Source organism: Ranitomeya variabilis, chromosome 2 (genome assembly GCF_051348905.1).
Source record: "Ranitomeya variabilis isolate aRanVar5 chromosome 2, aRanVar5.hap1, whole genome shotgun sequence".
NCBI lineage: Eukaryota > Metazoa > Chordata > Amphibia > Anura > Dendrobatidae > Ranitomeya > Ranitomeya variabilis.
The window spans coordinates 486,097,921-486,118,151 of NC_135233.1; the positions used below are offsets into that span (position 1 = coordinate 486,097,921).

Below are 20,231 nucleotides of genomic sequence, written 5' to 3' on the forward strand. Positions count from 1 at the left end.
ACGCACTGTCCTTCTGCAGTTGCAGGCGCGTCCCACCTGTTGCTGACTCCTCACGGATCTTCTCAGCTTGACTGCCGACGGAAGTCTCTTAGGATTGGAGCGGAGTGGACTAGGCCTCGGTTCTTGACGGTCGACGTCTGGTCTCTTGAGCTTTACTGGCATAGGGCCCGAATCCTAGTGCCGACTGGTGTAGGTGGAACTCTGAGTCCTCCTGAGCAGAATCTCGGCCTTGTCAGGTGATGACTGACACCTTGATGGCATAGACTTTCTGTGGAGGCCTCTTACGCTGGCCTCAGTAGCATCCCTGGAGCTCATCTGCTCCACTCTCTTCTCTGGCGCCAAATCTGCGATTTGGTGCTCAGGGCTTTTATATCAAGGAAGTCCTTCTTTTAGGTCACTGGGTCTCCTGAGCAGGTCCATCACATAAAGTCACCCACCCCCTGCAAAGCTTACAGCACAATTTGATTCCGCTTGATTTTGCTTGGCCAGCAGATGACAGCATCTCCTCATTAAAGGCACATCCTCCAAGGGCTCTTCAGGGATAGCACTGCTTCTTATTACACTAAACCCCCACCCCATTTGTTGCTTGGTTCAGGACATTGGCTGACACTGTCGGCAGATATACATGCGGATACACTTGTACGACAGTTGACCCTCTGCTAAGAAGAGTATTTCAGTGGAAGATGACACCTGTTTCCTATGATTCCTGTGGCAGCATATGATGGCTGCAGATGACCCATACATCTAAGAATATGTTCTTTGCTCACACACAATGAGATGGCTGTTACAGCAAATGTCTAAGTATTTCACCGGTGACCCCAAGATGACTTCATGCTTTTAAAATGAATGTGAACAGGAAAGCCAAAAGATGATAGCAAACAGCTGCCACCAGGCAGTGGGTGAAGACCTGCTCCAACCAAACAAATGGATTACAGTCAAACATCGTGAATGTGGGCAAGCTGACGGCTAGAGGTTTCATACCTAAACCAACTGTTAATGACTGCTTATTGACCTGCAGTACTGTTTATATGGACACGTCAATGGACATTTGCTGACTTGCTAACACCAGAATGGGAAGTCTAAGGTGATCTCTGATGTTACCGGAGAAATATGGCTAAATATCAGCTTGACCTCGCTTAGATTAATGTTAATATGGGGTGTAGCCTGGTTTTAAAAGATTATTTAAAGTTCAGCCCTAACTCTCTGAATGAATATAGTATTTGGTGACAAATTATTCTCAGAGATGTGTCCAACAGTAACTGAAGGGCAGCCGATCAAAACCAAACTGCTGCATAGAGCACTCTTGCAGAATTGTAGTCAGACACAGCAGATGATGAGAGCAGGCACCTTTAATTACAGGTTGTATCTCTGGGAGTTGACGTAGGTGGCAGTGATCTATCACGGAGGAAGGAAACTGGTCTGCTTTGTAAATGGTCAAAGGAACTTTGGTCCCAATTCATCAAGAACAGTGTGAACGATTGCTGGTCTTGATTATCGGGAGAGTTGAAGCCAGACACTCCCGATTCACCAAGAGGTGTACGTCTCGCGTACGATAGGGTGTTAGTGTCCCAAGACTAGCCAGCCCACTTAGAATGTTTTCACGCCCCTGTGGGTGTGATAACTTAGAAGTGCCGGCATCACCACCAGCGCTATACATACCTCGCGCATGCCCGTTGGGTGCTTTCCCTCACTGCATTGATCCTCTAAAGCCGGGTGTACGTGTGCTGGCTTCAGAGAGGCGCACTGGTCAGATTGGAAGTGAAGACGACTAGCGATTATGCACAGTGTGCCTCTCTGAAGCTGGGATGCAAACACCTGGCTTCAGAGAATCAATGTAGTGAGGGAAAGAAGCCGTGCGCATGCACAAGGTAAGTATAGCACTGGTGATGATGCCGACGCTTCTAAAGCATGTTACCATGCCGACTGGGGAGTGATAACATGCTAAGTGGGCCGATTTAGTCTGGGGAAACTAATGCCCCATAGGCTAGTCAAAGGCCCCATTTATATATCATAAAATAGTTTTCTAAAGATCTGTTTATGTGTATACAGGGACGACTGTTAGGCAGAGTATGTTATATGCAGACACTGGTCTGCTGGTGGTATGGGGGGCACGGGGGACCTTACAGGTTCCCTGTACACATTCAGGTGAGACTCAAAAGTAGCATATGCCTCCGTGTGCTTCTCCGCAGGGGCAGAAAAACATTTGGTACAATCTGTTGAACTGCACAAGGGCCCAAGAAGGTAAGGTAAAGAGACCCATTTTCACCTCCTTTGCAGGTGGAATATTGTTCCTGACAGCCTACTATTATCAATTATCCCCCATAGTGATAGAGGAAGGCTGTATTCATTATCATAGAGGAATATTTGCTATTATCCATTCTAAATCCTTGCGCATCTACACTTCTTTCAGAATATATATACAGTATATATATATACACACATATAAAACCTAGATTAACCCATTGATACTACTAAATAGCCTAGGGCATAAACAGGGTTATGTACGGACAGCCACCGATGAGCGAGAGTGCCATTTATCCTTGACTGATAGGGTGCCAACCTCCGCGGCTAGGCCGATATATCAAAATAGGATGATGCTACGAGTGTAATAGGATATTTGGTGTTGCCTGGAGATATCACGACACTTAGGAATATTGACTTTGGGTCAGAACAAAACCGGTACAGTAGAGGGTCAATCTTTTTTAGATGTTCAGCAGTCAGTTAATAATTGGATCCAGTCCGTCCCTCTTGTCACCCCAGGTTATTCACCATAAGACCTCCATCTCTGTAGTCCATTATTCAACTCCAATTAGTATTTCCTGTTTTTTTTCAGGATAATCCTCTTTGCTTAAATGGATGGGATGGATGAAAGCTTTGAACAACAGATTTTTTAGAGTTTGGATATTAATGGCCAAGCCTTATAAATCTAAAAGTAATGAGTACAGAGATCCTGTCGCTAGGTTTTTGTGACATTTTGCTGCTCTCGGACGGGGTAAGGGTAGTTACGCTGATTCCAGTGGTTTATCACAACCTCATTTTCCATAAAACACTTGTACAGCAGCTCTGCTAGTCCTGTTAATGATAAGCTTCTACTATTTAGTCCTCGATATTCATGATTTCCAGCTATTCTTGCTCCCCCACCTCTGATTGGCAGCTTTCTGCCTATGTACAGTGTATGCGGCAAGCTATCAACTAATGGTCATCTCAAAGGCACTTACACATTTTAAGCACATTCATTCCGAATATGAAAAAAAAGTCAAGTCATGTGGAGTTGGGAGGAAAAGCCCCCAATAAATGTTTTTAATGAGAATCTTTATACATGTTTATATATAATTTTATATAATCACTTTTCCATCAGATGACAGATTGTGTGGAGGGATCGTGCAGGAAAGGGTATTGTTAGGATTGGTCCTTCCCCCGACAGTACTAACACAATATATTTTCCACAGGAGCGGGCAGAGAGATGACGCAATAAGGCACTGGCATGCCTCAAAGAGGTGTACTGATGCGTAATCATCATTCAATCGGAAGGAATGTCAACTCCAGGAGGTCCGATTTTTGTGGCAGTGACATTGATTTACATTAAGGCTAGGAGTGAGGGGTCCTAAAATGAAGGGATTACATTCTGCAGGACCCCAGCTCCCTAGTGCCTCGTTGCTGTAACCTCAGGGGAGGGGCATTACAAAGGGAAGAGATCCTCATGGGCAGTCACATAGGAAACTTCTGCTTCTCATCTGGGTTGAACATCTGCACAAGCTCCACAAGAGCGGTGAACAAGTGTTAATAAAAAGACACACTCAGGGAGGGAAGAAGGAAAATAAAAGAGGTGGGTGTTATTTACACGCGAGAAGAACCGAAGCTCTCAGTACACGGAGTAGATCCGAATGCCGCAGCACAGAACCATGCTGAATATCATCTCGATGATCTAAGGGAGAAACAATAAAACAACATTTCTAAAATAAAAAAGTAATATTTGCAAAATTATAAGAGGATTTGACAGCTCTCCTGTTTTAGGCAATGTTTGGATTCCCTATACTATAACAATACTCTATTATGCTTTCTTCGAATCCTCTGATATCCCTCCTGAAAATGTATGAATAAATTGACCACTGTTGGCTAACATTCTTCTTGTCTGTTATGATACACTTTAAAACCATCATTGGTTCTGATTGGTCTCAGTGGGTAGGAACAGCCCCTTTAACAAGAAGAATGGTAACACCCAGTTGACAATTTACTTATACGTTTCCAGTTGGAATAAATGTAAGTTGATACCAGATTTTACTATCCTTCTCAAACATTACATGGGTTATACCAAGTTTACAAGGTATCCACTATCCTTAGGAGAGGGGACAACTTCCTGATTGCTGGTGGTGTGACCACAGGGACTTCCACCGACCCCGAGAACCAGAGCTTAGAAGAACCATGTGTAAATGGAGCAGTGTTTGATAACTTGAACTGCTGCTCCATTAATTTTATATGGGATCACCAGAGATCTCAAAGTAGAGGGTTCAGCGGGAGTTCAGCACTTAAGAATAAATGGAGTGGATACATATGATCGACCATTGCTCCATACAGATTCTGAGAATTTGTGGAAATCATAGACATTAGACTCCCTGCGATGACCTATGGATAAGGAAATCACTTCCAAACTTGGTACAACCCCTTTAATAATTCCCTTTCCCAGGGATTTAATAACAGATCCATAAGGGTTTCTTAAGGGGCTTCAATAATGGTTAAACTATTTAACTTGTCTCCATTTGACAGATTTCCAGGATGCTTTTTGTGAACAGACGAGACCAACAGAGCCCTGAGGTTGACCCTGACTGGTCCCGTTGTATATGTTCACTGGAAAAGAGAGGGTACCTGATTGTAAAGAAAATGTAAACTGTACCTTTATTAGATGTACATTCCAATAATATTGTTACTATAGGTTTAAAATCCTTATGGGATTAATATCCCAAAGTGGTAAATAATAACACTGAATCCGGGCAATCTAGGGCAGGAACGATTCGCTTTGCAACTCATCAAAGTCACTGAATTCACAAATGTATGACGCTATCAATCACAGTTTCCTCCACTGCAGCTCAGAATCCTGAGCCCTGTATAACCCCGCGCACACCACTGATTGACATCTTTCTGTGTACAATGTACCATATATACTTAAGTATAAGCTGAGATTTTCAGCCCATTTTTTTAGGCTGAAAGTGGCCCTCTCGGCTTATACTCGAGTCATTGTCCCTGGGAGGTCGGTGGCTGTCACATACTCACCTGCTCCTGGCGCGTTCCCTGCATCTCCGATGGTCTCCAGGCGCTGACAGCTTCTTCCTGTGTTGAGCAGTCACATGGTACCGCTCATTACAATAATGAATATGGACGCGATTCCACCCCCATAGGGGCGGAGCTGCATGTTCATTACTGTAATGAGCAGTACCAGTGACCGTTCAAAGCTGGAAGAGCTGCCGCACCTGGAGAGTCCATCAGGGAAGCTGCCAGGGACCAGGCCAGGAGCAGGTGAGTATAATGGGGAGGGGGAGCACGGAGATATTTACCTGTCCTCGTTCCAATGCCGGGCGCCGTCTTCCACGTCATCTGCCTGTGACGCTCAGGTCAGAGGGTGGATGACGTGGATAGTGCGCGTCCTCTGCCTGATCGTCAGTGCGGAGGATGGCGAAGACACAGTGACGCGAGGAAAGGTGACTATAGCAAGTTCCGGGGGCCTGAGCGATGAGAGGTGAGTATGTCATTTTTTTTTTTTTAATCGCAGCCACAGCATATGGGGCATAATAGTCTATGGAGCATCTTATGGGGCCATAATCAGCATTTGTGCAGCATTATATAATAATAATCTTTATATAGCGCTAACATATTCCGCAGCGCTTTACAGGTTGCAGACATTATCATCGCTGTCCCCGTTGGGGCTCACAATCTAAATTCCCTATCAGTATGTCTTTGGAATGTGGGAGGAACATACAAACTCTTTGCAGATGTTGTTCTTGGTGGGATTTGAACCCAGGACTCCAGCGCTGCAAGGCTGCGCCACCATGCTGCCCATTATATGGGGCATAATAGTCTATGGAGCATCTTATGGGGCCATTATTAACCTTTGTGCAGCATTATATGGGGCATATTTTAATATGGAGCATCTTATGGGGCCCATCATAAACTGTATGGAGCATTATATGGGGCTCCTGATTCAATATGGATATTCAAAAACACTTAACTACTGATGTCTCAATTAATTTTAGTTTTATTGGTATCTATTTTTATTTTTGACATTAACCGGTAGCTGCTGCGTTTTCCACCCTAGGCTTAAACTCGAGTCAATAAGTCTTCCCAGTTTTTTGTTGCAAAATTAAGGGCCTCGGCTTATACTCGGGTCGGCTAGTACTCAAGTATATACGGTATTTTGACGAAAAGCTGCTAATCAGTGGTGGGGGTGTGGTTGGACCAGGTGGCACGAGGCACCTAGTCCTGTCGTAATAATCTCCTGCTGATAAAGTACTAATTGTATTGAAACAGCAAAACACAGCCTAGTAAGTGACACATCACTGGATTAAGGATCCCTGCACCTACATCAGATGACATTGAAAAAACCTGCTGATGGATTCCCTTTAAAGATTCTCTGCAATTATTCGGGGCGAGAGTCAGCATATATATAAAGCGCCATAGAATAAATGCGCTATATAAATGTATAATAATATATGCAGTGTTGGGACAGATATGACATCTGTCAATAATGGAAATGTATTCATTTAATCTGATGCAAGTGAGGCTTTTCAATTCTTTACTGGATCCCGACCCCTTCCTCGAACATTTACGATGCGAGCCTTTAACAGCAGGATGCTAAATGCACCATTACCTTCTGCTTCATTTGTGAGAGTGGGAAAAGGTCGGAGACATTGCTGCTTTGTCTGTCTTGTCTCACTAAATCTGCAGACATCTGGAGAGTGCTGCGGATTCACTTCTGGATTATGTTTCCCAATAAGCGCCTCCAAAATGACGCCCAGAGCGCAACCCATCATTAATAAAATTATACTTTCAGTGTCCAGGCCACCAGGAGTTGTCTGGGAGGATCCCCAGGCAAGAAAGCTGCTAATTTGTAGTCATGGAGTAAAAGTCTGATCCCGCTCCCTCACATTGAAGTAGCTCGGATGAAAACCCACTCCTGATCAGGGGTAGGAATAGGGAAAGGTAGGGATCTCCAGACGGTTTTTAAGATAAAAATTGCAAAAAAAAATGTATTTGTAAAATTGAATAAAATGAATCATTCCCAATACTCTAGAACAAAATAATAAATGAGAGAGCTTCTCCTCCATGTTTCGAACCGAATCTCAATCCTTGCTCATGTTTCATGACCATGAGTAAGGACAGAGATTCAATTCGAAACATGTAGGAAAAACTCTCATATTTATTATGTTTTTCTATAGTACTGGGAATGTTCTGTTTTTTTTTTCAATTCTACAAATTATTATTTTTATTTACAGTTTTTATTAAAAAAAGGATGGATGTCACTATTTTTCTCATAACATGTGACCACCGATTCTCCTGCCAAACAACTCCCTGTATCTCAGGTTCAGGTATATCGGGATCAGCTTACACCATTACATCTACCGACAACAAGCACCACAATTTGTCTACCCTTGAATTCAGCAGGTTTAAAAAACATATATATATAGATGCAAGGCATAACAAATGGGGGATGTGCTGGACGAATGGATGCATAGAGTTCTATAGGATTGTCTGAAATTCAACCAGCAATGTTTGTCGTTGTGTCTAATGCACACAATTGTTTCTGAAATCCATATTATGCAGTTCATAAATACAGATCTATAGATAATTTTATTATTACTGGTAATGAAAGCAGACATATTCTACCCATAATAAGAGCCTGAGAGCAACCAGTGGAGTGCCTGATGCATTTATATCTATCCGTTCTATATGATTCTGCGAGAATACAGGACAACATCTGCAAGGAGTTTGTATGTTCTCGTGTTTGCGTGGGTTTCCTCCAGGTTCTCTGGTTTCCTCCCACACTCCAAAGACATACTGATAAGGAATTTAGATTGTGAGCCCCAATGGGGACTGGGATGACAATGTGTGCAGTAGCATGGTGGCTTAGTGGTTAGCACTGCAGCCTTGCCACGCTGGGGTCCTGTGTTCAAATCCCACCAAGGACAACATCTACAAGAAGTTTAGAATGTTCCCAATGGGAACAGTGATGATAATGTATCTGGTGGCTCAGTGGTTAGCTCTGCAGCTTTGCCGTGCTGGCCTTCTGGGTTCAGAATCCCACCAAAGACAACACCTGAAGGACTTTGTATGTTCTCCTCGTGTTTGTGTGGGGGTTTCCTCTGTTTTTCTTCCATACGCCAAAGACAAAATGATAGGGAATCTAGATTGTGAGCCCAAATGGGGACAGTGATGAAAATGTCCATAAAGTGCTGTGGAATTAATGGCGCTATATATGCGAGTAAAATAAATAAATAGAGTGCTGTGGAATTAATAAGGGCATAAAATAAATTATTACATTTAGGTGGAGATCAGGTTAAACAGATGTGGCTCGAGGAAGTCTAAAAGTTGGGACAACAGATTTTTTACAGAATACAGAGTTTCGAGTATAGTTCAGAAGAAAGTTTAGGATCTCACCATAATGACAGCCACCACTGCAGCCGCAATACCGACCAAGTGTAGTTTAGATTGGAACAACTCGTCAATTTTTTTATGGCAATCCTATAAAAAAAATCAAAGAAATGTTAAAATATTAGTAAATGAAGTCCACAAAATACCTCGCTGTGTCCACCAACATGGTCATCATCCGATTCCTATGTCTACTGACCTCACTCATTATTCCAGTTGGACAAAGGCTGTCGCCTAGGTTTCTTATGTCAAGTTTACAGCACTGCAGCTATAAAGGAGGAAAACAACATACAACCAGTAAATAAAAATAATAACAGCAAAGCCTAAAAAATGAAGTTATTTAATAAGTGATGTAATATACCAGTAAAAAAAAGCACCAGGCCATAAATCCTTGTAAGTTCATAATATAATATGTAAAATTGCTGAGTGAATATGGAGGCTGCCCAATGAGATTGGCTCAGTTTTTTATGTATGTGTCCTTTTTTTTCAATTTCAGAAGGTAATTTAAAAAGAGAACCTTTAACTTGATTCAGGCTGTCCAAAAAAAATGTCCAGAATAAATTGGATCCTGGCCACATGATTGTATCCAGGTTTAGTTTTCCCTGAAATGCTCCACTCCGGTTCTTCCACGTGTTAACACAGTGAGAGACCTGTCAATCATCTAGAGCGGTGGAGGGAAAAGCTGACCTGCGGACTAGTCTGATCTTTCCTGGCCGGATCTTCGAACATCAGAGAGTTTCAGTGAAAGATCTACCTGGCTGCAATCGTGCAACCAGGTTCCAATTCATGCTGCCCGTGGTTTGGGCAGTATGAATCAAGAGACATGATTGTTTTTCACTGGGATCAGGCCAGATGCCCTAGTAAAAATTAGCCATCACTTCTTATTGAGGTTTTTGGTTCTATCCATAAAAAGCAAGTGGAATGACAAGACCTCACGTCTAGCTCCCCTCACATCAGTAAAGCTTTGAGGCATATAGACAGCAGTGGCATTGGAGGCACCTTTCATGTCTCGTATTATGGAAGCAAATAAGTATCTTTTTCTTACCGACTCATGAAAAACTTTGATAACAGGTCTAGCCTTCTCATACTCCTCCTTCTTGGGGCTTCTTGCTTGTTCATAAGCTTCATCATAAAACTGTTTTATCTCTTTTGAGACCTGAGAAGATGGAAGGTTTTATTATGTATCCACGTCCTAATATCCCAAAACGGTAAGAAGTATGCCGCCATATTAAGATGATTAATGTACAAAATCTGTTAGAATTAAATGACACAAGGTATAACTGCATTGAAGGGAACCTACCACTAGACTGATATCAACATATCAGACTCTTGCCTTCCATGGAAACCTTCAAAAGGATCCTGAAGACCTACCTCTTCCGACAAGCCTACAACCTGCAGTAACCCCTGTTCCACCATACCGCTGCACAACCAGCTCTACCCTCACCTATAGTATCCTCACCCATCCCTTGTAGATTGTGAGCCCTCGGGGGCAGAGTCCTCCTGTACCAGTCGTGACTTGTATTGCTTAACATTATTGTACTTGTTTTTTATTATGTATACCCCTCCTCACATGTAAAGCGCCATGGAATAAATGGCGCTATAATAATAATAATTTTATTATTGATCGAATATAGTCAGATGTCTTTACGAAGAGCTCTCTGGTTGCTGGACTAGGTGTTTTTCAGGATGCTGCTACCCTTTCTTGGGTCTTCATTGCCAAGATTGTAGGGTGAAAGTACTATTAAAGTAGATGCTGTGGTTTCAAAGATATCCTTGGAGACAAGGTGCACAAACTTGTTTGGTTCCCCCCGCTTTGCTACTGGGGACAAGAACCTGTGCAGAACTGCCACTAATGGTTTCCAGTTATCAGTCACAAGACAGACAAATACAGAATGAATCTGTCAATATGGCTGAGGTCCTAGTAAGCTCAACACAGGGGCTTGATTCTGAATTGAACCGCATTGTGAACCTCCTTAGAAGTCTTTATACAAAATAAGAATAAAACATCCCTCTTACCTGTTCTCTGTTCACAAATCCCCAGATGCCGGCAGCTACTTCACATGCAAACAGGATTACTAAACAGGCGAAAAACTGCAGAGACAATAAACAATAGGAACTGGAGCTCAATGATAAAGCAAAAGAAGCAAAACATAACATAAAAACACAAAGCGTCGCCTAAACTACATTTCCCCCATAGAATAGAATGAAACCTGGACTGCTGGAGACATCATTTCTAAGAAGAACTTGTTAATTCAAAGTGACAGGTCCACTTGTCATAGAGATATCCTCTTAGGGATATTAAGATTAACTCATAGGATTATTATGTAGGTGTAAGGTAAGGAGGAAAAGAAGCTGAGGTCGGAAAAATCTTGGCCAACGCCGGTGACTCTAAACGACCATTTCTTTTCTGTGTCCATGGTCATAGGTTATAATAAACTATCAAATTTTAATAAAATGACCTCTGGGACCTGTGGTATGTCACGTGGTTACCTTATTAGCCAAAATAGAGACTTCCTACAAGAGTGTATCACCCTGGAGGACTTAGTTTAGTATATTTGGTGGCAGGTTCCCTCTTCAGTGAGCTGTGATAATTAAACTTCTCGCCAGGACACCCTTCAAACTATAAGTAAATTGTCCAAAGTAGACAATCACTTTACATGAATATAAGTCACATCTCCTGCACTTTTATTATCTATGACCTTTTGCTTTACATCAATGCAGGTTCATACCATTAGACGCATGCAACATGGACCTAGTGTAATATATATTGCATAGCATGTTTCTTACCGTTCCTAGAAGACACTGAGATTCTTGAATAGCTCCATAGCATCCTAAGAAACCCACAAACATCATGACGGCACCAACTGCAATAATTATATAGATCCCTGGAACGATATTATAAAATATAGTTATAGTAGAGCAGATATAGGCAATTTCAGTATGGATGTCAATACTATCTAACAAGTTCAGTAGTGAAACATATTAACGCTATGATATTTGGCATTAGACCAATAAGTCACATGGATGGGCTTAATTTAGATATGGATATTTGTATGATGCCGTATGAAAGATAAATCTAATGGAAATTGGTTCAGGCCTAGCAATACTCACACTAATTTACTGTATTTTAGCACTCCAAGGCATAATATAGTGTAATTGTACTTTTGTTCATGTAATTTGACAGTACTTATTTTTTAAGGGAATCTGTGAGCAAGATTTAACACCCCAAACCATTTATACGTGTATGTTGCACTTTAAAAAACAAGTTCAGCAATATCTTTATATGGCCAATCCGATCCTCCTTTACTGAGAAAACAGCATTTCAATTGATATGCAAATGTGGCTGAAGATTTACGGTAGATCTGAAACCTCTGTCACTCCAGCTCTAATTTCCACCCATCGCAGCCTTCTTCCTCTTCACTGACAGCCTCTAAGATGTGTGACTTCAAGCAAAGGAGTCATCAGTCAAGCAGGAGGAGGCGGAGCTGGGTGGGGAAGAGAGCTGGAGTGACAGAGGCTTCAGATCTACCATAGCTCTTCAGCCTCATTTGCATATCAATTCAATCACTGATTTCTCAGTAATGGAGGAACAGACTGTCTAGATAAAGGTATCCCAGGACTTGTGGATATACTGCAAATTGTTTGAGGTGTCAATTCCTCTACAGATTGATTTAGAGGTTGTCAGATAACAGATCAGGGTGAGCTTTGTAAATGTAAAATTGTACATGCAATCACAAATAATGTGAGACAAATTTGCTACAAAATATGAACTTTTCTCTTTGAAAAATGAGAAGAAAATGTGGAATGATCATAATGGAGACACGGTTAGGCTTTTTTTTTTGGAAGGAGAGATGAAAATTGTGCCAAGTCTGGATTGAGATATGGCAGCCTTAAGAAATATAGGCCAAGTAGCTTAATACGGTTTTGACTTGTCAATGAAATGTAAAAACTAAGCTATAAAATAAATTCAGTGTAGAACGTGACATATTAGAAAAGCGCACACTCACCGATGTAGAAGGTTGCAGGAACTTGCTTGTCCCCGATTTGCTGGATCAATAGATTGGAGGTTTTAGGTTCATGTCGTAGCCATAGAGCAACACCAAGGATCACTCCTCCTGCCAGCTAAAAAAAATTATATGTAATTAATTAATATTAACTAGGACCCATAGAAGTGTTAATTCAAATTCTTCTGAGTGCTATTCAAGGATATGGCTATTATACAAGTTCCATGAATGATGACTAAAATTATCCCTCTGCAAAATGAGGCGATTTGGGGCAAATTTATTCATATGTCCTATTACATTGGCTATGACAATGGTTCGTGGCCACTACACGGGAAAATTAATATCGCCTCTTGCCTACTGACATCCGTGGCTCTCCTTTTGATTAAACACCCTGGCTTGACGTTATATGTGCATCAGGCAGCCATGATCATGCCGGCTAATCAAAAGAAGAGCTGCATGCGTCAGCAGGTAATGCACAGTTCTGGAAGAAGGGTCCATGAGGAAGGACTAGGCTCCAGCATCAATAAGAAAATGTTAAAACATAATTTTTAAAATGGAATTAAAAACCTGGTAAGAAAAAAGATAAAAAAAGATTAAGGATCCATAACTTATGCATTTAGGGTTAGCAACCCTTATTCACAGCTATGAATAAGGGTTGGATTTTAACATTGTATCATTAGTGTGGGAGCCCAGTTCTCATGTACCCCTCTGGTGTGTTCCTACACTCTTTGCCTCACACTCCAACCAAACAAGGTCTACCAGGTTTCCTTTGCGAATACAAGTGGTTTTCACATTGAATTTTCCTCCTTGAAAGGTGAACTGATACCATTTCTTCTTCTTCCCTACATATTAATGGGCAGTTCTCCTTGTCCCATGCAGTATTCACATACAGGCTTGGACTGGCCCGCAGGAGAACAGGAGAATCCTTCATTGGGCCCCTGTGCAGGAGTTGGCCACAATCCTCTTATATGAGCAGTACTTGGCACAATATACTTGAATCACTATGTACAGACAGAGGCAGCATCTTATTCATTTACCAATATACCCAGTTCATTGTTATATACATTTGTGATTGAGGAATGAGGATAATGACATATTTGCATGTAGCTGAAAAGTGGGGCCCTGGAGTTGGTTAATGGTGAACCCTTGCACTTCAGTCCGACACTGGTCAAAGACCATTGCAAGTCGTTGCGAGGCGATTTGCACCAAATCTAATGAGTAGCATTAAAAAACAAAACTGAAATCAGCTAAAACCTGTTCTAAAATGTATTAAAACATTTACCAAACCTTTTTTGTCACCAATGCAGATGGGCACTTATCTAGGATGGACCCTTTTACTGAATAAGCTCTTATTTCACCCAACTATTAATCCATCCATACTCTAATTCTGTTCTTAAAATAAAGAAGAGCCAAGGCTTGTGATGAGATAATTGTGTTTGAAAAAAGCACTGCCAACGCCACGGAGCTGTTAAAAACATTTTACACGTTAATCCTTCTGACAACAGTCCTAAGTAATGTTGTCTGCAATGGCATGAATATTCTCAGCAGATTTACACAGCACTCAGAGCCTTAGTCAATTATCAGCTTGTTGAGTGCATGCTAAATCTATTCTTATTTACCTGCCTATACATTTTTACATCCCCTTGGCTAATGTCCATATACTGTGTTCATAGTTTAATGAAAAAATGTCTTCTTAGAAATTAGAGTCCTACTCCTTCTCTTACAGTAAGGTTATGGAATTATCTGCATTATCTAAGTGGACGGCCTTTTGGAGAGAATCAATATTCTTGGTTGTGACCTCTTTTAGTGAGGCTTGAGACGAATCGGTTAAAATCTGTTCTGCCACTGGTCTAGAAATGAGCTGGAGATGGGAAATGTGGAAAAGCGGTTTATTCGTCAACATGTTTTCATAGTAATACTTCTTCATCACGACAAACCGCAATAATCATTGTGGATCTCCAGCAACCTTTTTCGATACTTATACAACCCTCCCCCAGGTAAGTATAATTGTCTGTTGTCTCCCTGTTCCTTTTCATGTAAGACCCTTTGCGCTTATCGTCTTTCCAGTTTTTCTTGCTCATGGAGATGATTTTAGCTTGCGTCCGTAACTACAGAATGGAGGGATGTTATCTCAGATGTCCATGCGGTCCTCAAACCTTGGGCCAGTGATTCCAAATCACTCTTAGAAAGCACCTGAGTCATTCATTTCTGAAAAAAGCAGCTCAGTTATCTGGTCGGAAAATGTAGGAATAGTAAATTCTGATAAGAGGGTAGACTGCAACCAATTTATTCCCTCTCCATATTAAGACCATGAGCTTCAGATGAGCAGGCTGGACTTAAGGCAACCTGCTCTGACCTGGAGCATGGCATGGGGCTGCCATTAGAGCAGCAAAGTTCTACAATATAGTTATCTCCTGGCCCTGACATGCCCTGAGGGCCAGATAGAGTTCAGATGTTTGCAATTTTGCCGAAGAAGGTAGTTATAACAATATCAGGAGAGATAGAAATGGTGAGAGGTAGGCTTCTTCATTCAGCTAGGCCAGTTCCAATCCACCAACAGTTCCACGAAAATGGTGGTTTCTAAAGAGCGGACCACATTGCAAGCCTCAATTTCTGTTCTTGTCTATTACAGTGCTGAAAAATACTTAAAAAAATCTGAGCTAATGAGCAGAGGTATAGACAAACATGTCCTTACCAAGCTAGAATATGTCCCAAGTATTTGCTTTTTTATTGAACGTTTCCAATGGATACCATAGGAAAATTGCTTGAAATGTTTGTGCATCTTGTAATTGTACAAAAGTTTTGGCAATTTTATGCCAGCCAACTTTTTGAAAAAGTGAGTGCAGCTTCTTAGGTAGGGGGCAGGCATATTCATTGTTATTATCACCAGAAATGAGGGATACATTACTATCTCTTGTGGTGCACAGCAGCTCAAAAAAATTAACTGAGCACAACCTTTTCCAGTTCACTGTTTATTAAATAAAATAGTTGTCCTGTGAAAACAAGTCATCGAATATTCATAGAATCAATGGGGGTCGGACTAATGGGATCCACACTGATCAGCAGAACGGGGCACTTTTGTACACATTATGGAATGGAGTGCTACTCCATTCATTGCCTATAAGGCTGCACTGGCTTTTTCCGGCAGCCAGCCCTTAGAGAAAGAATAGTGATATCTTGTCATCAAAACGACAGCCTTGATTATTGCGACCTGAGTGTTTCACTAAGAAATGTCGTTTCCGAAGGCGGTAGCAGCAGTTTTAGAGGGAAAACTAACATCTTGTACAAGGTCATCTGGGGCAGAGATATTATTTTACTGACTCAGTTCCTCTTCCTTGGGAAGGAAGCCGTAAAGTTAGCTTGTTTTTTAAGAAAGGAAAGGCAAGATCGTATCTCTCATTACAAGCGACAGTAGGTCAATGAGTTACGTAGGAGGTAGCCATGATAGTTTACAAAGACCAGGATGCAGCACTTTAAACCCCTGGGAAAAGAATTGACCAGAGTCTAAAAATATAGAAATATACAGTGCCTACAAGTAGTATTCAACCCCCTGCAGATTTAGCAGGTTTAATAAGATGCAAATAAGTTAGAGCCTTCAAACTTCAAACAAGAGCAGGATTTATTAACAGATGCATAAATCTTACAAACCAAAAAGTTTTGTTGCTCAGTTAAATTTTTATAAATTTTAAACATAAAAGTGTGGGTCAATTATTATTCAACCCCTAGGTTTAATATTTTGTGGAATAACCTTTGTTTGCAATTACAGCTAATAATCGTCTTTTATAAGACCTGATCAGGCCGGCACAGGTCTCTGGAGTTATCTTGGCCCACTCCTCCATGCAGATCTTCTCCAAGTTATCTAGGTTCTTTGGGTGTCTCATGTGGACTTTAATCTTGAGCTCCTTCCACAAGTTTTCAATTGGGTTAAGGTCAGGAGACTGACTAGGCCACTGCAACACCTTGATTTTTTGCCTCTTGAACCAGGCCTTGGTTTTCTTGGCTGTGTGCTTTGGGTCGTTGTCTTGTTGGAAGATGAAATGATGACCCATCTTAAGATCCTTGATGGAGGAGCGGAGGTTCTTGGCCAAAATCTCCAGGTAGGCCGTGCTATCCATCTTCCCATGGATGCGGACCAGATGGCCAGGCCCCTTGGCTGAGAAACAGCCCCACAGCATGATGCTGCCACCACCATGCTTGACTGTAGGGATGGTATTCTTGGGGTCGTATGCAGTGCCATCCAGTCTCCAAACGTCACGTGTGTGGTTGGCACCAAAGATCTTGATCTTGGTCTCATCAGACCAGAGAACCTTGAACCAGTCAGTCTCAGAGTCCTCCAAGTGATCATGAGCAAACTGTAGACGAGCCTTGACATGACGCTTTGAAAGTAAAGGTACCTTACGGGCTCGTCTGGAACGGAGACCATTGCGGTGGAGTACGTTACTTATGGTATTGACTGAAACCAATGTCCCCACTGCCATGAGATCTTCCCGGAGCTCCTTCCTTGTTGTCCTTGGGTTAGCCTTGACTCTTCGGACAAGCCTGGCCTCGGCACGGGAGGAAACTTTCAAAGGCTGTCCAGGCCATGGAAGGCTAACGGTAGTTCCATAAGCCTTCCACTTCCGGATGATGCTCCCAACAGTGGAGACAGGTAGGCCCAACTCCTTGGAAAGGGTTTTGTACCCCTTGCCAGCCTTGTGACCCTCCACGATCTTGTCTCTGATGGCCTTGGAATGCTCCTTTGTCTTTCCCATGTTGACCATGTATGAGTGCTGTTCACAAGTTTGGGGAGTGTCTTAAATAGTCAGAAAAGGCTGGAAAAAGAGATAATTAATCCAAACATGTGAAGCTCATTGTTCTTTGTGCCTGAACTACTTCTTAATACTTTATGGGAACCAAACAGAATTCTGGTGGGTTGAGGGGTTGAATACTAAATGACCCTCTGAAAAGACTTTTCACAATTTAAAAAAATAAATAAACAAAGAAATAACATTCTTTTTTGCTGCAGTGCATTTCACACTTCCAGGCTGATCTACAGTCCAAATGTCACACTGCCAAGTTAATTCCAAATGTGTAAACCTGCTAAATCTGCAGGGGGTTGAATACTACTTGTAGGCACTGTATACATACACACACCAAAATGTTTCAGGATTGTTTAACCTCAAAAGGATGCAAACAATTTTCGAAATTTTGTTTTTCTTACCCCTCCTTCAAGCGCCGTCACTTTTTATTTTCCATCAGTATAATCATTTGAGGGTTTGTCATACCATTGAACTACATTATTCATTTTACCATGTAATGTACTGAACAACTGGAAAAAAATTCCAAGTGAGGTTAAATGGTGAAAAAACCTCACAATTATGTCACTGTTTTTTGGCTTAATTTTTCATAATGCAGTAAAAATGACTTACTTACAGTGATACCTAAAGTTGTTTTTTTTAATTATTTTAGCGGTTTAAAAAAAATTGGGAAAAAAATTGTTTTGAGTGAGCATTTTTCAAGAGTCATTCATAACTTTTTTTATTTTTGGATTGATGTATCTATATGAGGACTTATTTTTTTGTGTGCCAAGCTGTAATTATGATTTTTTTCAATTTATAATTTGAATTTTCTTTTTTATTTTACACTTTTCTTTAGTTCCCATTGAGGACTTGAACCTGCAATCTGTTCTATATACTGTAATAGTATAATACTGCAGTATGTATGACAAATCACTATCTCTTAGAGCCTGCTGATTCTGAGAATGTTTTTGTGACATATTGAACTTTATGACACTGTTAAAATTTCTGTGATATGACTTGCGTTTATTTGCTGAAGAAAAAATAAAAGGAAATTTGTCCAAAATTTTGAAAATTTTGCTATTTTCAAACTTTTAATTTTTATGCCCTTAAATAAGAGGGTTATGTCACACAATATAGATAAATAACATTTCCCACATGTCTACTTTACATCAGCACAATTTTTGAAAGATAATTATTTTTATTAGGAAGTAAGAAGGGTTAGAAGGTAACCAGTGATTTCTCATTTTTCAAACAAAATTTACAAAAACATTTTTTTTTCGTTTTGGGATCACATCACATTTGAAGTGACTTTGAGGGGCCTATATGTTAGAAAATACCTAAAGTAACACCATTCTAAAAACTGCACCCATCAAGGTGTTCAAAACCACATTCAAGAAGTTTATTAATCCTTCAGGTGTTTCACAGGAATTAAGTGGATGAGGAAGGAAAAAATGAACATTTAACTTTTTTCACAAAAAAATTACTTTAGACCAAAATGTCTTTATTTTCACAAGGGAAACAGGAGAAAATGGACCTCAAAATTTATTGTGCCATTTCTTCTGAGCATGCCAATACTGCATGTGTGGGAGAAAACCACTGTTTGGGCGCATGGCAGAGCTCGGAAAGGAAAGAGCACCATTTGACTTTTTGAATACTTGGAGAGCCCCTGGTGTGCCTAAACAGTGGAAACCCCCACAAGTGACACCATTTTTGAAACTAGACCCCTCAAGAAGCTTATCTAAATATGTGATATGCACCTTGAACCACCAGTTGCTTCACAGAAGTTTATAACGTTGAGCCGTGAAAATAAAAAAAATCACATTTTTCCCACAAACATGTTATTTTAGCCCCCAATTTTTTTATTTTCACAAGCTTAACATGAGAAAATGGCACCCCAAATTTTTTGTACAACGTTTCCTGTGTACTCATATACCCCATATGTGGGGGTAAGCTACCTTTTGAGTGCACGGCAGGCCTCAGAAAGGAAGGAGTGACAATTTGGAATGCACACTGTGATGGATTGATCTGCGAGTGTCATGTTGCGTTTAGAGTGCCCCTGATGTGCCCAAACAGTGGAAATCCCCCACAAGTGACCCCATTTTGGAAACTATACCCCTCAAAGAAGGTATATAGATGTGTGGTGAGCACCTTAAACCCACAGGTGCTTCACAGAAGTTTATAACATTGAGACATGAAAATAAAAATAATCACACTTTTCCCACAAAAATGTTATTTTTGCCCCATATCTTTTATTTTCATGAGGGTAACAGTACAAAATGGATCCCAAAAATGTTTTCCGCAATTTCTCCCGAGTACATTGTTACCCCATATGTGGTTGAAAACTACTTTTGAGGCAAAGTGCAAAGCTCAGAAGGGAAGAAGCGCCACATTGGGGTTCAAATTTTGCTGGACTGGTCTGAGGGTGCCATGTCACATTAGCAGAGCCCCTGAGATGCCAGAACAGCAGAACACCTCCATAGGAGATCCCGTTTTAATAATTACACTTTTCCATTAATCACTTTAGGGGTGCAGGGATCATATTGACACCACAGATGTGTCACTGATTTTCTTACCATTGGTCAGTGAAGAAAAAATAATTACATTTTTACCACTAAAACGTAGTTTTAGCCACAAATTTTATATTTTCAGAAGGGAAAATTGGCAAAAATGGCAACAAAGTGCTTCCCACAATTTCTGCTGAATGCAGAAATACCCCATATGTGGGTGTACAATACTGCTTAGCCACATGGCGAGACTCTGGAAGAACGGAGCGCTAATTGCCTCCTGGAGATTTTCCTAGAATAGTTTGCGG

The 20,231-nt window shown here is 41.1% G+C and overlaps 1 protein-coding gene across 1 annotated transcript in view; it reads right to left on the minus strand.

Annotated features, from left to right (window-relative positions):
* Positions 1–3,264: 3,264 nt before the first annotated feature.
* Positions 3,265–20,231, minus strand: part of CD81 (CD81 molecule) — a 57,983-nt gene continuing 41,016 nt past the window's right edge. The window contains exons 2-8 of the mRNA XM_077287870.1: positions 12,645–12,759; positions 11,425–11,522; positions 10,654–10,728; positions 9,683–9,793; positions 8,837–8,905; positions 8,647–8,730; positions 3,265–3,925 (exon numbers count right to left, since the gene is read on the minus strand). Coding sequence (XP_077143985.1) covers positions 3,863–3,925; positions 8,647–8,730; positions 8,837–8,905; positions 9,683–9,793; positions 10,654–10,728; positions 11,425–11,522; positions 12,645–12,759 — 615 coding nt within the window. The 3' untranslated portion in view covers positions 3,265–3,862. The remainder of the gene's footprint in view (positions 3,926–8,646; positions 8,731–8,836; positions 8,906–9,682; positions 9,794–10,653; positions 10,729–11,424; positions 11,523–12,644; positions 12,760–20,231) is intronic.